Consider the following 16269-nt stretch of genomic DNA (forward strand, 5'->3'; position numbering starts at 1 on the left):
TCACGGTTACCGCAAATCCGAAACACCGGAACCGTGGAGGAATAGACGCGCGACAACCCACTAGCTGCAAACTCCCTTTTCGCGGGTACCGATACAGCGGATGCAGCAAATTTGAGCTTCATGCTGCAGTAAACCAATGGAAAACGAAAACAAACTTGCGTGCCACCAGTTCTGATACTGCAGATTGTGTTGCTGAAGCGATTTACCACCGGATATTGCACGACGTCCGACAACAATCAAAAGGGCAGCCTTCCTTTTGACAGATCACAACAAAGACATCTTGAGAGGAAAGCTGCCACTTTCTCCGCTCCCCCATGCTAGCGCATCCTCCGTCGCATAATTTTGAAGGCATTTTTTGGGGGGAAAAACGTGCGCTTCAGAATCGTGTTAAATACAGTGTGCCCACCCGGGATGACGATGATGCTCGAGACACTTGTCCCAGACTCACCATGTAACTGAGGAGGGAAGGGCCACTCCCACGGTCCAGGGGCACCTTCTTCGCTTCCTGCATGCGTGGGCAAGATTTAGGACCCACCCTGGGGCAGCCCCAACAGTCATTATTTCAGCTACAACATAAAACCCTGCCACCGGCTCAAACTTGCATGGTCAATTGTGAAGGAAAGCCTTAGTCTGAGAGGGAAAAATGGTGCGTGATAAGAATACTTTTCTGCGCAGAACACTAGGTACAAGTTTCTGCTTGAAGTCACCTTAGGCAGTTAAAAGAAATGGAATACAGTGTAGACCGCATATAACGTATGTCGCGGGAGTAGCGAAAATCCACACTATAAGCGGTTCCGCGCTATAACCAAAACATAAATTTTTCAGGCCAAAATACATGCCATGAGACAACTTACCTTTGTAAAACAATTTATTTTATGTTAGATGAAAAATAAAGCTTAGTTTGAGGAAAGTCTTTATTTCACCAGACTATAGTCAGTTACAGGTTAAGGGGGGACACTGGCTAGAGGTTGAACTTTTGAACTACTCAAGTGATCGGAATGAAATTTTCAGGGGAGATTTAACTTTAGATGTATGTGTAGTGTGCAAACTTTCAGCTCTCTAGGACAACTTTACATACCTGCATAAGATGATGTGTCACTCTTCGTTAAGAAATCTATAATATGCAAATGAAGCTATTAAGCATCATTTTAACTGCTTGAGTATAAAGGGGGGGATGTGGGACTTCGGGCTATCTAGTTTTTATAACTCAAATGTAAATATTTCAGGAAAAGTGATTACCTCAAAATATGAGATGCATATCTGTCCTATGTCAATTTTTGAAAATATGTCTTTTCTCAATGAGGACTTTAATGTAAAACAAAATAAAGTAGATAGCCCAATTCCCCAGTAAATTTCAGTTCAGAAACATCTTGATTGTGGTATCAGAATAATTTTACCTTCAAACAAAAGATTCCTTCGTGTGATATTTGCAGCAAAAAGTGGAACTGAGAAAAATGCATTCAAACATTGAACTCCTTTACTTTGTTACTGCCTGACAATGTGTTGAAAATATTTTATATCAATGGAACTATTTGGCGCATAGTTATGAAATTTAGTGTGAGGGTGTATAATTAGTTTCTAAAACCAAAAACTTCAAAATTGAAAAATTAATTGTTTCAAAAAATTTTGAAGCTTAGGCCCATGTCCCCCCTTAAGAAGGTAGCGGCAAATGCCCCTCAAAGGGAATCGGATATCCCTCCGCCACCTCCGCATCCAATAGCGTCCCACTGTTTCCGTGACGTCGCGGCCAACGCGCGAGGAGGGTCTTGCCCTTCTGTACATATTTGCTTTATCTTTCGACTTTGACTTAGCATTGTGGAAGCCACGAGAGGGAGATTAGAGTTCCCCCCATCGACGGAAACAAATACGACTTTCGGGGGTGGTTAGGTTCCCCATCCGATGGATACAAAGGCTGCTTTCAGGGGTTCGGTTGCCTCTCCGATGAATACAAAGGTCGCTTTTTTAAAAAGTGGGATCGGAGACAAGTGGGAATCCATAGAAGCGGAACAAGGAGCGTTTCCAGTGAACTCTTCTTTCGACTGCGGAGAGATTTGAAACGGGCGCATCACACTTGTGGGAGGAGCTTCTCCTACCTTCTTGACTTGTAACCGACTATAGTACACTTCTCTCCCAAGTGTGAGAAACATTTTGAAAGAAATGAGCGACTTTTGCCTGGTGCAGCCTTTTAACGGCGTCGCGGGTTGTGGACGGATATTGCGAGCATTCAGGATTGCTAACCCTAATCACTTTCTCTGGCGATGAAAACGCGTAAAAATTCGCATCCTTTATACGGTACGCGCCAGTAATACCTTCAACTTGAGCACAGGCATGAAATGCTCCAAATAAGAAATCCGGGTGTTGTTCAGAAACATAAATGCTTAGAAATCACCACTGCAGTAGAAGTAAACAAACACGACGACACGGGCGTTTCTGCCGTCTTGAGAGTGCCGCACGAGTAGATGGATCTTCCCTTCTAGTACGTGCTGGGTTATAGCGACACACAACGAAAATTCACAGTCAAGGATAGCGCTTTTACGCGTAACAATGAGCTTCCACCACGCTGTCTACGTTGACAATCATTACCAACATGTTTGCAGCTAGAAGAAGCCGGCCCGCGACCAGCATGCAACGCGCGCGAACACTTCTCTTCGACCTGCGATTGGTCTGTCGTTGCGGTTGTTTCCAACGCAGCGCAGCTAAACCATAGCCGCACAACGCAGCGGAGGGACGCACGCACGTGAACGACACGTGCGTGCGTCCCTACAGCAACTGAAGTCTCTCTCTTCGCTTCAACCTGCAACTTCGAGCAAGCTCCTTGCCCCGCGAGTGCCGCTTGAGGCTAGCGCCGTTATCTAGTGTCGCACAGGGAAGCGTGCTCACTGCGCCGGTCGGTCGGCACAGTCGGTTCCAGAAACCGCACTATAACCGGTATTTCCCTTCGCGCGCCTGCATTTTAAGCAGTATGTAATTACATGGAGTTCTATGGGAGGCAAACCGGTGGTTTAAAAAAGCTGCGTTATACCCGGTCCTGCACTATAAGCGCTTAAGTTGTAAGTGGTCTATACTGTATAAAGTCTGTACGAAAGAGAACACTCAAAATCAGTCGAATCAGTCTTACAGTTGCTGACTGATTTTACGGACGCCAATAATTCAGACTTGCTTGATATTGCGAACCTGAAGGGAGAATCCTGACCAACCCAATAAAAATAGGAGTAATGCTATATGCACTCCGGAGTGCAGCTCGGCCGGATATTGCTATATGCACTACGTTTGTCTCGTATAAAATGAATGATCACAACGAGTTTTCCAACCGGTGGCATAGCGTAGGGGTTAGCGTGTCCGCTTCATACGCAAGTGGACGCAGGTTCGAACCGCGGTGCTCCTTTCTTTTTTTCTTTTTTTCTTGAACGTTGTTTTGACGAGGCATTTGGCGATATTTATATTTCTTCTTTGCGATGAACACTAAAAAAAAACAAAAAAACACCGGATGTTGTCGACGAAACTTCGCAGACTCCACAGATCGGGGACAGCGGGGCTTGGGTTGCCGGCTGGACGCCGCGAAGCGGGGTGTACTGGTTAGCTTTTCTAATTAGCAGCCGCATACTGTCGCCGCGAAGCGGCGTGAACGCAGGCGGGGGGCTGGGTTAACGAGCTCCCCAGTGATACACGCGCAGTTCGAAAAAGGGTGGCCCGAGCGGCATGAGCTCTGAGCGTAGTGCATATAGCAATTTCCGTCCAAAGTGCACTACGTAGTGCATATAGCATCGCTCTAAAAATAGTGCGTAGTATTTATGAGCGATGTTTTGGACAGCTTTAAAAGCAAAAACATGAATTGGCATTGTTTGGCAGCGCTACACGAGTACTGCTAAGTTGTACTGCTACATGACAATATGCTACGGCTTTTTTTCTTCTCTAGCTGCGTGTCATTATCAGTATCATTGTTACCATTTTGCTTTGCTCATTTGCCACTGCAGTTGTCAACTTGCACGTGTCGTCTCGCCTCAGCGGATCGAGTTTTCGGACTACGCTGGCTTGGACGTCATGCCCCCCCCATCTGTTTTTCCGTCGCCGCGAAGTGTCACTAAAAAGCGCAGCAAGTGCTCGAACCATACGCTAGAAAAAAGGCAGCGATTCTCAAGCTAATCGAAAGTGGCCAAATGCAAGCAAGGCGTAACTTGAAGTAAGGCATTACTGATGGCTTTTTGAAGCTCGCTTAGATGTGATACAAGCAAGTCTTTAAACCTCTTAATTTGTCAGACTGCTCTATTATTCCGACGTTTTTTGGTCCCTGCAAAGTTCGAAAAATCAGTTGGCGACGTATTACGTATCAGTTTTGCCTTCATGCGTCGAGCTAAACAAAACACTCGCACCAAGCTGGGAATAGAATCAAGCAATAATCGTGCTGTCTCTTTCCAAACCGAAGCAACGTTTTATGCCAACGTCGAGGTTCAGAGGCAAACTCTTCTTGACACGAGAAAAAGAAGCCATCCAGTCAGGCAGCAAGAGCAGCAAGATTTCCAACACAACTGGAGTGAACTCCCGGTTGAGTTGGATAACAGAAATCTCCAAAACTAATAATGACCTATATCAGCTAGAAGTCGAGGCCTGACCCTTTCCTCGTCCTCGACAGCAGATCCACGACCAGTTAGGTAAGGAGCACGACGCTTTACTTTGTTTCACCGCAACCTGGCAAAAAGCTAATGCCACGCCGAGCCAATTGGAACTGTTGAGCAGGTAGGTAATGCCCAGGCCTGATCTGCTCTTTGCTTGGCACCCCCTTCGACACCCTCTGAGGAGCACTGACCGTGAGGGGGCTGGCCATGCGCTCCAAGGTGCTCAGGATCTGGCGGGTGGCGTTGCTCATGCAGTCCGGCAACCCCTCCTCCTCGGGCCCTCGCCGGCGCTCCCGCAGCTGCACCGACGTCTCCTGGGAACGGGGAACCACTCTTCTCCATTCGTGCTACGTGCCACAGCCTAAGCTAAGAGCTCACACTACAAGTACTATACAATTAACCCTTTTGCAGTTCGCTTTTCTCATTCTCAAAGCCCCGGTAGTCCAATTTATTTCTGAAGGGGGCGACACTAAGAGAAATTCTAAGCATGCTATTTAATTACCTAACGGGAGCCTGTACAGTGCTGGCAAGCTGTGCAGATTAGGAAGCACGGAATCAAAATAATGAAAAGATGTCACCCTTTTTCCCTTCAGTTCCATTTTGGCACGTCGACTTCCACGAGATACCGGTGGCCTCGGACTCTGAATCTAAGGTAATTTACGGAGCTCGATAAGGTCTGAATCGGAAAAGCCAGCACTCCGATTGCCACCACCGCAAAACAGCCGACACGCGTAGAGTGTCCAATTTTGCCCCAGCAAGCCCCAGCAAGGCAAAACACTGCGCCAACACTACATTTTATGCACCCCAAAGACACAACAGATAGCGACAGCTACGAGGATGCAAGCACTTTTGCATATAGGCTGGGACTTTCCAACGTGCAATCACAGCCCCGCATGTACGGCGACGATCGTCTAATGGCTGAGATGCTACCAGCTCCTCAGCACTTTCCATTAGGTCCCACACTGCCGCTGACGTCACATTGGACAATGTCTCGTTTTTGCGCAGTTTTCTCTTTTCCACCCCTGTTGCTGCTCCTTTTAAGATGAGCCCACACACGGCAATTATGCACGCGAGAAAATCTAGTGGCAGCGTCTCGCGCAACTCTGCTAGTCGTAAGTGCAGCAGCACAGTTGCCATTACCACCGAGTGTGAAGCGCCAATTTTACCGTAAACCCCCGAAACCCCGGTTTGAGCTTGAGACCAGGTGTTTACAGAACTATGCACAAAAGATATTGTAGAGCTCTTCCAATTCACATGAAGATGGAGGACCAGCAAAGCTGTTAGTTTAACAGTGTCAAGGATGACTTCTAGGATGATGTCTAGGATGATGTCTATGACGACCTCGAGGACGACTTTTAGGATGACCTCGGAGACGACTTTTAGGACGACCTCGAGGACGACATTGAGGACGACCTCTCAGACAACTTCTAGGACGACGCCTAGAGATGATAACAAGGGATCAGGACCGCACCAATAATGCCAAGGAATGCTGACACACACTGATTCCCCCTCTTTTTATTTTTATTCATTCATACTTGCCACGACCAATGGGGAGTTTTCTGTCAACATCCGCGGACACATTTTTCCCCAGATCCTAGCGCATAACAGCTTTGCTGTAAAAGGCCGCATTTTTTGCCCAGAATGTGCGAAGAAGTGAAAGCGATAGCTTTAGCACATAGGAACAATGCGGGCAAAGAGGCATCGTCACGTGCCCGAGGACCAACGTTTTTAAGGACGGTACGTTACGACACCTTTCGCCCGCATTTCGTGGACAAGCTACAGGACAAGCTTCGCACACTGATGTTAAAACCTGCACCAACGCAGGGGAAGACATAGGTTTTCCTGGTATTGAGCAGTGAACAAAGGGGGTAATGTTGACGTTCAACAGTAAGCGTAGAGGGGGACACATGCAGAGAAACGAGGCGGGCGCAAGACGACGAATTTGGGTAAAACTTATTTGAAGCTTCGAGTTGCGTTCGAGAAGTAGAGATGTTATAGTGAAAGTTTCTAAAACCCTCCAACAAGGCCCGTAGCAACTGGATACTGCCAAAGCGGGACTTCGTATAATGCAAGTAATGTTTGAAAAGACCCGTCTTTAAGTAATCGTTAGCAAACGCTTTTTTGTCGTCACGCCGTTATCAGTTTGCCTATCATTTTCCCACTTCTCGGTTCCTCTCACCACAAGGGGAGAGAAGGGTTCTTCTATCTTCGCTGTGACGACGAACTACAAACGCCGACACTAAAATCCCTGCAAGGTGTCTGTGGTAAAGCCATCGCTTTAAAAGTAAACAACACCCTTAATCGAAGAACACCGGCTGCACTAAAAGTAATCAGACCCCAAAACCCTAGAAAAGAATGTGGAGTTAACCTTTAGCGGGGACAAACTCAGACTAGGACTTCACTCGTAATCGGTCTGTTTACACTATCCCATCGACGCAAGGGTGGCATCCACAGCACTGCAGCTGCACACTGCCACGAGAGCAAGTGGCCTCGTCGTGCGGCTCATATGATGCCGAGCGAAGCCACGTATTGCAGTGCTGCTGAAACCATCCCAGTCTCGACGATGCAGCGCGAAAAAGTCGACGGCGAGTTTGGCCAACCAAGAGGCCATGGACGAACTATGGAGATCGACGAAGCGCCCCGGTCTGTGGAACTCACCGCCTTGGGCGTGCCCCCCGTTGCCAGACGGAAGCGGCTGTACGACGCGGCGCCCCCGTACGTCGTCCGGCCCGGGTAGAAGGGTGACTGGAGCCTCTGGCGCTCCCGGCCCTGAAACAACCGGGTTACTCTAGAAGCTGCTAGACTTCTCGAATCCCTCACATAAGCCACCAATTCGTGGCAAGAGCCAAGGCACCCACATAGAGTAGAACCTCCTTAATACATTGTTGGGGGGACCGGGAAAATAAAACATACAATCCAGAAACAAATAAGGAACGAGAATGCCATTCGGGTGGTGCTAGAGGTGAGAGAGATGGTAACAGTCACGAAACAATTTACTTTACGAAAACACTTGCAGGTGTTAAGGCAAGACACTGGTTCTAAAATCGACTTTTTTGTTTATTAATGGATTATAATGAAAATCAGTGTGTATATGTGTTTTGGCTTCCTCTTTTCAAATATTCAATTAGTTCTGCAATATCTCAATTACTTTTTGAGTTACGAAGAAAATAATGAAACCTAATTAGGTCATTTCTTACGACTCATTAAGGAACTTTCTAATACAAATTTTTTTGCATAAGTGATATGGATTTGTAGCTAAAGACCTGTCATGCAAGATGATGCTATTTATATTTTTGTAAAAATAGATCATTGTATAAAACTAGTCTAATTAGGTCAAGTACACTATTTACAAAGCCTAACGAGGTCACATTATCACTAATAATAAAATTTCGGGCCCATACTGTCATACAAAAATAGCATCACCCTTCAGTTCACTTCTTTCTGAATTCAACGGTATAAAGTTTATAGAAATCCTTGAAGAATAATCTCATGAAAACAACCGTAAGGCTAGGCATGTAGACGAAAAATGCGAAGCTGAGAAAATTGCAGTTGAAGTTTTGACACTCATTGCATAAAATTCAGTAAGGGATCCCATGCAATAATGTTCAGCAATATGAAGCATAGTTCTATCTGAACAAATTCAGATGAAAAATTCTGCAATCCGTTCACAAGAACCTTTAAAAAATAATATAAAACTGAGAAATAATGTTTGCAATGTAAAATCAAGTTATAAAAGTATGAGTAGACTCTATAAGGGACAACGGGAGGAGGCACCAAGGGTTGCACGCTCCGAAAGCAGATTTTGTTTGGCCCTGAAAAGGGCCTTTGTTCGTGTAGCACTTGAAAGGGGAGCCCCTCACAGCCGTCCAGGACTGTAGTCCCCAGCTGTTCCAGTTTGGTGTTGCCTGGAGAACCTCTGCTTTGCATTGCTGCTGCTCTGGTGGGCAGCGTTGGCCTTACGCAAACGCAGATTGTCCTTCTCCATGCTTGGAGAGCTTTCATGCCCACTACAATGAACTGTGTCCCAGCGTCGCGCGCCTGGCCTACTGTGGTGACGCCGAGAAGGTCGAATTTGCGCTGGGTTGCCGACTTTTCCGATAGCGCACGCTTGCATTCGTCCGATCGTGCGACTCGTTGCGCCTGCTCGGCCGTGGAGTAGTATGCGGTGTCGGCACGAACCGCGCTCGCAAAGCTCGACAAACTGCCGCTGCTGCATGGATTCGCGATGTCTCCGGCTGATGTTTCCGGAAGATCCAAGGCATCCGGCGGTGCCGATCGCGGTGGCGCACTTGCAGCAGACAGCTTCGGCTTTTTGTTCCACGGTCGCTTCCTCTTCCTTCCGAACGCTTGCCGCGTGCTCGATTTCAACCGAGCGTCGTCCGGCATCTCGAGAACTCGAAGCGAAACAAAAGAAAACACGCGCGACTTCGTAGGAAAACAAACCAACAATGTTCAACGCAAGCGCGCAAACGGGAACTAAAACGTGCGCTCGACCACGGAGGAAACAAAGCAGACAGGCCTAAGGAGACGGGCGGAGACGGGCCCAGGAGCAGACGACGCACCTTTCGCCAGTGCGGGAACGGAAAGGAGGAAAGGAGAAAAAGAGCGGAGGGGCGCGTTTAGACCAATAGCAGGGGCGCTAGGCGCCGCGCGTGCTCTGACGTACGGGCACCTTGCTAGCCGGCCAATGAGCGATTGCAATTGGGGCCTTTGAAACCCGCGGAATGCGGACGTTCCCCGATGTTGTCGCGATAACGAATGGCATGGGGACGTGGGGAAAATAAGCGGCTTTCCAACAAGACCAAGATGGCCGCGATCCGACGAGCGATCGCGAAACGCACGGGGCGCGAAGTTCCACTTGTTTTCATTGAACTCGCTGTGCCAGGGCGCTGCGGGGACATCGTAAATATCATTTTTTTCATGCTTAGACATTGAATTCGACATTGAAACTTTGCAGGCAGGTACCTTAGACTACAATTAATCCAAATAGGTGAATTTTGAAAAACGCGAAATTTCGCGTTTTTTGAACATTTCAAGACCCGCGTCTCCCCTTAACTCAAATCGGAACAAAAAAGGTTTGTAAACGTTCAAGTAAAATAAACATACTGTAAAAGTTTGTAGGCATGACTTAGAATATGTTCCGAAAAATGTTTGTAAACATTCGTTGCTGTGAACTCAAATACGTATGTACAAAATTCATCATTTCCACCTCATGCTTTGGGTGAGTGATACGCGGGCGAACAACGGATTCCTTGGTCTCCGAAGAGGCATTTGTCGTGCCATCGTGAACAACACTTCAGTACACCAAAGCAGCAAAAAAGGTCTTGCTAAATGACAGGCTGTAGTGCACGTAAAGGAGAAATCGCGGCATGCTATGCGAGTTTCCACAGAAGCTTGTGCGAAGAACTCTGGTGTAAATGGGGTTTACAACACGTACGCTGCACCCCAAACTTAACGCCGCTATTTCTAAACCTATCGGTCGAACTAGGTTGTGAAGATTGGCGTCCCCTATGAAAACCCAGCCAGGGGAAGGTATTCCAGCAGTTGCAGTGACCAATTTATCTTTGGGTCGCATGCAATACAGTAAAACCTCGTTATAACAAAGTTGAAGGAGCGGTCATAATTATTTTGTTATAGCCATTAGTTTGTTATAGCCAATGTCCATTTCTTCCCACTATAGCAACAAGGGGAATTATGATTGCTTTGTTATATCCATTAGTTTGTTATATCCCATTTTGTTATAACGAGGTTTTACTGTAGATCGATACTTGCGTAACCGAGTGGCGGCGTTAAGTTTGAGGGGCACTGAACATATTTCAAGCAGGTTAGGTTTCAATGTGAAGGCGACAAATAGCATTGAGGATAACATGTATTTTGTTCTCTTTGAGATTTTCTGATCAGTTCGAGGGGCTTGGCTAGCAAGGTCATGCTGGGCTGGTTGGGGGTTCTCAGAAGTGTGAGCTCCGTTTGAAGGTAGAGTGGCCGTGCGAGGTCATGGCGTGTCATAAGTGTGTACATCGGTGGCTGCAAAGTTTGTAGAAAAGAAACTTTTTTACAGCGAGCTGTTAAGGGCTAGTTTTCCCAGTATTGTGTCCGCCTGAAACAAATGATGACACAAAACTCTGGACAGCTACTGCCATCTATGGGCGACGGCGACAACCAGAGGTCCCCGACACACTAGTGGTCGAGATCCACTGCCCGAAACTGTACCGGTGTGCCGTCAACGGTTCCTTGACGAGGCCCAAGAAATCCCCAAAGGGTGGCTTCACTCACCCCCGGTGTGACGGGCGTTCCGAAGGCAGAGAGGCTGAAGCCGGGGCCCTGGCCCCCGGAGGCCGTCCGCTGCGGCACGCGCCACCTGGGGGTTGCCGGGCTCTGGCGGGAGGCGCTCTCGGCTGAACCCACACACCCTGCACAAAAATGCTTTCCTTCGGAGGCCGCCTCTATCTGCGCACGCCACAAGAGAGTTGAACGGCACCCCGAGAAGGGGAGAGAGCAGGCACTGTGCATCTCGCATCCCCTACCGGAAGCTGTTGGACACTAGTGAGAGTCGGTGCTCGGCAGGGACTTGTGTTTTCACCTAGTGAATGCAGGTCCCGGACGAACGCCGACACAGCAGTCGTGCGCTATCTGCGCCTGAAGTGGGGGAAGATCCACCCCTATAGCCAGGTCGTGTTGTCCCCCTCACCCTCACAGTACGAGAAAAGAGGAAGGAGATCTTTTGACTTACAGAACATAGACTGGCGGCCCTTCAAGCAATGCATTGAGTTACCTAAGCGCATACACTAATGCGAGCCACTATCGTGCACGAGATATTGAAATGAGTCCTATGATATATGCTGGCGCTTCGGCAGATAAACGACGCAAGGTGACCGGCACCCACATTTTGGGAAAAATTAAAGGAACACCAACCGAAACTGCACTCAAGCAAAACTACCCCTCGGTGTAGCAGCCACACAGGTCTGCAAGGAGCGGGCATTCTCGGTGCCGAAGTTGATTTTATATTAACAGTAGTCTCGCATTTCACCGAGGACACTCTATGACAGGGGTTCTCAATCTTTAGGGTCCCATGCAACCCCAGGAAGCCTCGAAAATAGCTGCAAAACACCCCCCCTCCCTTTACATATTTGTCGACCGAGAAGCAACGCAAACACAATCGTAAACCATTTTGCTTGTGTTGCGGATGGCAGAGGATGCTAAACACACCTGCCCAAGATGCGTTCCGCGCACTGCACTGTGCCCGGAGGATCGTCGGGAGAGCCTCGACTCACCGTGCCCGTTCCCGCCGCGCAGCCTGTCCGGGATCCCCGAGGAGGGCAGGTTGGCCATGACCCCGCAGTCCCGCGTGTGCGACCAGTCGTGGCGCCTCGCCCGGGGCTCTGGCGTCGCCGCGGACTCCCTTTCGGGGCCCCCGAGGGAGGAGCAGCCGCTCGTGGACCCCGAGGCCTCGCTCTTCTCCGAGTGGCTATCCCCTGCAGCCAGAGACAAAGAACACTCTGCTCGGACAACGTCTCCCACTCGCTACGAAAATGCAGACGAGTCCTGGGGAGAACCACCAGCTCCCTCCGGCTTGTCTTTTCTATCCTCAAATGTCATCATACCTCTATCATCAACAGTTCACTCGTTATCACTTCTCTTTAAATGCGTTTGATTTTTATTCGAACGAATCTATTCAAAACAGCCGCAAAAGGTACACTCAGTCTGTGCACAGGAGTACTATAGCTAGCAGGACATAACGTACAAAGCTAATCATCACGATAAGTATAAATAACCAAACTTTAATAATTATCTTATTAACTAGTGAAAATAACTGCATGGTTGCAATGTGAAACTTGCTGTTAGTCAATTCTTTTTTTTTTTTTTTTTAATTTGGGAGGCACAAGGGAACACTAAAGTTACCATGCACGAAACAGGCACAATGCTGGAGGTGAAACAATCCTAACAATAAAATTATTATTCACGGTTTTGCATTGCCAAACTGTCAAAATAACACCAAGAATTATTTTGTTGTCACTTTTGTAAAATTTGAAAATAGTTTTAAAATTAGTTTGACGTCCCCCGTCAAAGTTATGACCGAGTTATTTGGACGTCTTTCGTCACCTCGATTATTTTGATGTCCCCTGTCAATGTCTCGTCACAGTAGTAGTGGTGGTAGCCTTTCCCTTCTATTTAGTTTCTGCCGCTGATGTCAGTGTTATGCTGACAATGTCACGTGTCGCTGCGTGTCGCATGCCTAAGGAGCTTCAGCCGTAGATGGTACTGGACAGTTGAACGACTCCTTTCGAACATGACAGGGACATCGCCCAGCGGTGACGTATGCTCTCGCGTGCCTTTGTCGCGAGTCTCTCGTTCAACATTTTTAACTGACAACAGAGGCGAGCTGGATATCCGTTTATTTTTTCCCTGCACGTAACGAATTGAGGTGCATTCACTAGGTAACACTGAGAGTGTGGAATGATTATGTGCCTCCACACCTCCTCCAACGGCTCCCAAGTCTCGCTGGTCATAAAAACTGCAGTCAGTGACGCCACCAGGGACGCCGGAAGTATATTTCGAGTGGGGGGTTGAAGCCAAGTTCCGTTTTGTAGTTTTTTTTTACTGTTCATGTACTAAATTTTTTTTTTCTTTACTGAACAAACTTTTCATATTACAATTTGAGTTTTGTTTGAGAGAGAACATTATTCTAGCGGGTTAGTTCTTGTTCCTTTCACTACATCGTGTGGCCATTTCTATCTTCTGCATGATAAAATTACCTCCTAAAGCAGTACTTCTAACTGCTAGATACTGTACATCACAAAAAGGAACTGTACAGAATACATTTCCAGCAAACACTTGTTTATTAATGTTCTAGAAATCTACATATTAAGGCAAAGGCAATATAGTATTTTCTCTGTTTATATATACACACGCATGCAGAAAACGATTACATGTAGCCAACAAATGGAACACCCGAATACAAATGGGCATACCACAGCATGTGTGTACAATTCCTAGTAATTTACACAACCTGTAGACATTTTGCACAGTACTGTACAGAGAGCAGCTCTCCGAATCAGAGGGTCGCTCTCTGGAGCCTGGTTGTCATGTGGGGTGCAATGTGTGCATGGCACTTTCGTATTTGTCGGCATCCACGGGTGTGTTGCGTGATCACAGCCTGCTGCTCCTCGGCTCACATCTGGCTGGCATAGACGCACGTGGTGACCTCATGACGAGTGCCTGGCACCGTATACCCCCCCCCCCCCCCCTAGTATTATTATGAAAAGCTGAGGCACCGCTGAGCCCCCCCCCATAATAAATGGGGGGGGGGGGGGGAGCTCTGGGCCCCCCTGCCCCCCACCTTACGGCATACCCGTACGCAACATTTTTTGTTGAAAAATTATGTGTTAAACTGCGACGAGTGCAAGCAAGGTCACATTTCCTGAAAGCCACTTTCGATCACCTTCCAGTTCAAAGCGCCAAAGTTTAGAGGAAGACAGCAACAAACTAATAAAAATAAACATTTTGACGGGAGACAATAAAAGGGTATTCACTTGGGCTAGTTGGTTGTACATTTCAGGATTTCAAGCGCTAAAAAACGAGGACCAGTCAAAGAAGACACACACACAGTAGAACGCACTTGCAACTGAGGTTTAATGTGAATGAAACCAAAGAAGAAACATGTATCCCTTGTAACCACCATGCATCCACGCCATGTAAAAACATTGTTCAATAATCTACATATAATCTTTCTAGCTTGAGCTAACAAAGGACTGAAGATAGCCACCTCCGAATCGTACACTGCTATCGATGGGGCGCTGATGCAAGTGTCGATGTCACACTTCCTTATGAAAAACGCCTCCGAAATTTCCCTTGTCATGAAATTTCCCTTGTCACGTATGGGGATGTTAAGTTCCAAAATGAATGTGGTATCCATGGAGGAAGTTTCTTGGAGATGTTGAGCTTTTACCTGGAGTCCACCTATGTTGCATTTGAAGGTTCGAAATTCATACAGAAGGTATATGTATTGGGACGAACGTGGCCCCAGTGCTGAGTGGTTTATTTTTGGCCAAATGCGACAGAGATATTGAAGCTAAACCAGATAGTAATATCATCCGCATATTTAGGTATGTAGACAAATACTACCTGGTACTGTTCCACTCGGGGGAAGAAAGTAAAAGAGCAGAGTTTATTTCAAAAACGTTGAATGTTTTTAAGAGCTGCGCCGCCGGTTTGAGTTTCACTGCAGAAGATCCTGTACAGCGCATTTTACAATTTTTGGACCTGAAACTGATATTTATGCCGTCCCATGTATGTTGGATGTACTCCCCCAGAGCAAGGAAAGTGGTGTTTACCCTACGACTCAAACCACTCTAAAATTATTAAGAGAGGTATTGCCACTACATGCTTAGGAGCCTCGCTGACTAAGTCGTGCTCACACAAAATGGTGGACGGCTTTGATAAACAAGTAAAGAAACTAGAAGACGAAGGGTACCCTCTTACGCTTATTAAACATGTAGCAGAAGCATTGCTACGAAAGCTTCGGGGAGGGGGAAGGGGTAGTGGAAAGGTCAGGCGGAATGTGAGACTGACCGTGATACCATATGTGCACAAAATTAGCCATATGGTGAATTCCGTTCGCAGATCTCGAGCGCTCCAAAAGCGCTCCATTTGGAGCGCGCATATTCCGCTCGCAGATCTGGCTCAAGTTGGTCATCTTCCGCTCGTAGATCTCTGGCAGCGCCCGCTCCATGGAGCGCCCCAAACTCCGCCGAACTTGCTCTGCGGGATTTCACGGATCTCTCCGGAAGTTGACAGAGCGGCCCACGTGATTTCAGTCTAAATCGGCGGTGCGCATGCGCGGCGAGGTTGGAGAGATTGGCGGGCCGGTCGGGTCGTGGAGTTGGATCTGCTCGGGTGCGTCGGTTGTTTACTCTGGATTGTGACGGCTCCAAAGCTTCTACTTCGCGTAGATCAGGGATAAAAAGCCGGGAATGTGGAGCGTGGCAAATCATAAGTGCTGACTCTGTGATCGCGAAAGGAAGAACGAGAAAAGGAACGACAGAAAAGCCGGAGGCAGACGCAAGGTTAGGCCTATTCATTCTGCAGCCAGTGATTGTTTACCTTTTTGCACTGCATTCCGTCGGCGTTTTTCCGTGAAATAAAGCAAGAAGTGGTTAGGCAACGACCGCGCAAGTGATGGTTTGTTACCTCTGTGTTTATTAAAGTCGTACTACAAATCTGAACTCCACCGCTGGCAATCGCTGTCCGTGCCCCGCCGCTTCGAGGCGGCCGAAAGGTATGTGACGGTGCCGAACGCGGACGTCTTCGTTATTTGTGACATGGGCGCCGTGGTACGTATAATTTCGCCCGGTCTGTGTCGCGTGTTACTTCTGCAGCTAAGCAGTGACAGTCGTCACTGGTCGTTGGAAAGATCAGCCGGCTGAGGCGTTGGTGGGCTGGTCAAGTTCAAGCAGCGGCTATTTTGTACGGCGGAGGGAGAAGGGGTGGGGAGCGGTGTGGGGGAGGTCGCTCCAAAAATACAAGTTTATCTTCCCCTCGTCGATTCGGAGCGGGTCCCACGGAGCGGAATTTTGCCTCCCTCGCGGATTTTGGAAAGCGCTCCAGATCTACGAGTGGAATTCACCAATAGTCTGAAGAAAGTGGGCGAAAAACATGG

General features: G+C 47.8%; 1 protein-coding gene across 1 annotated transcript in view; it reads right to left on the minus strand.

The window, feature by feature from the left end:
* The window catches only part of LOC8031079 (nuclear pore complex protein Nup153), a 75113-nt gene that overhangs the window by 48482 nt on the left and 10362 nt on the right, over nt 1-16269 (minus strand). The window contains exons 3-7 of the mRNA XM_042286609.1: nt 11885-12085; nt 10887-11023; nt 7272-7382; nt 4805-4927; nt 449-505 (exon numbers count right to left, since the gene is read on the minus strand). Coding sequence (XP_042142543.1) covers nt 449-505; nt 4805-4927; nt 7272-7382; nt 10887-11023; nt 11885-12085 — 629 coding nt within the window. The remainder of the gene's footprint in view (nt 1-448; nt 506-4804; nt 4928-7271; nt 7383-10886; nt 11024-11884; nt 12086-16269) is intronic.

The sequence above is a fragment of the Ixodes scapularis genome, unplaced genomic scaffold, assembly GCF_016920785.2.
Source record: "Ixodes scapularis isolate PalLabHiFi unplaced genomic scaffold, ASM1692078v2 PGA_scaffold8__174_contigs__length_109621045, whole genome shotgun sequence".
NCBI classification, from domain to species: domain Eukaryota; kingdom Metazoa; phylum Arthropoda; class Arachnida; order Ixodida; family Ixodidae; genus Ixodes; species Ixodes scapularis.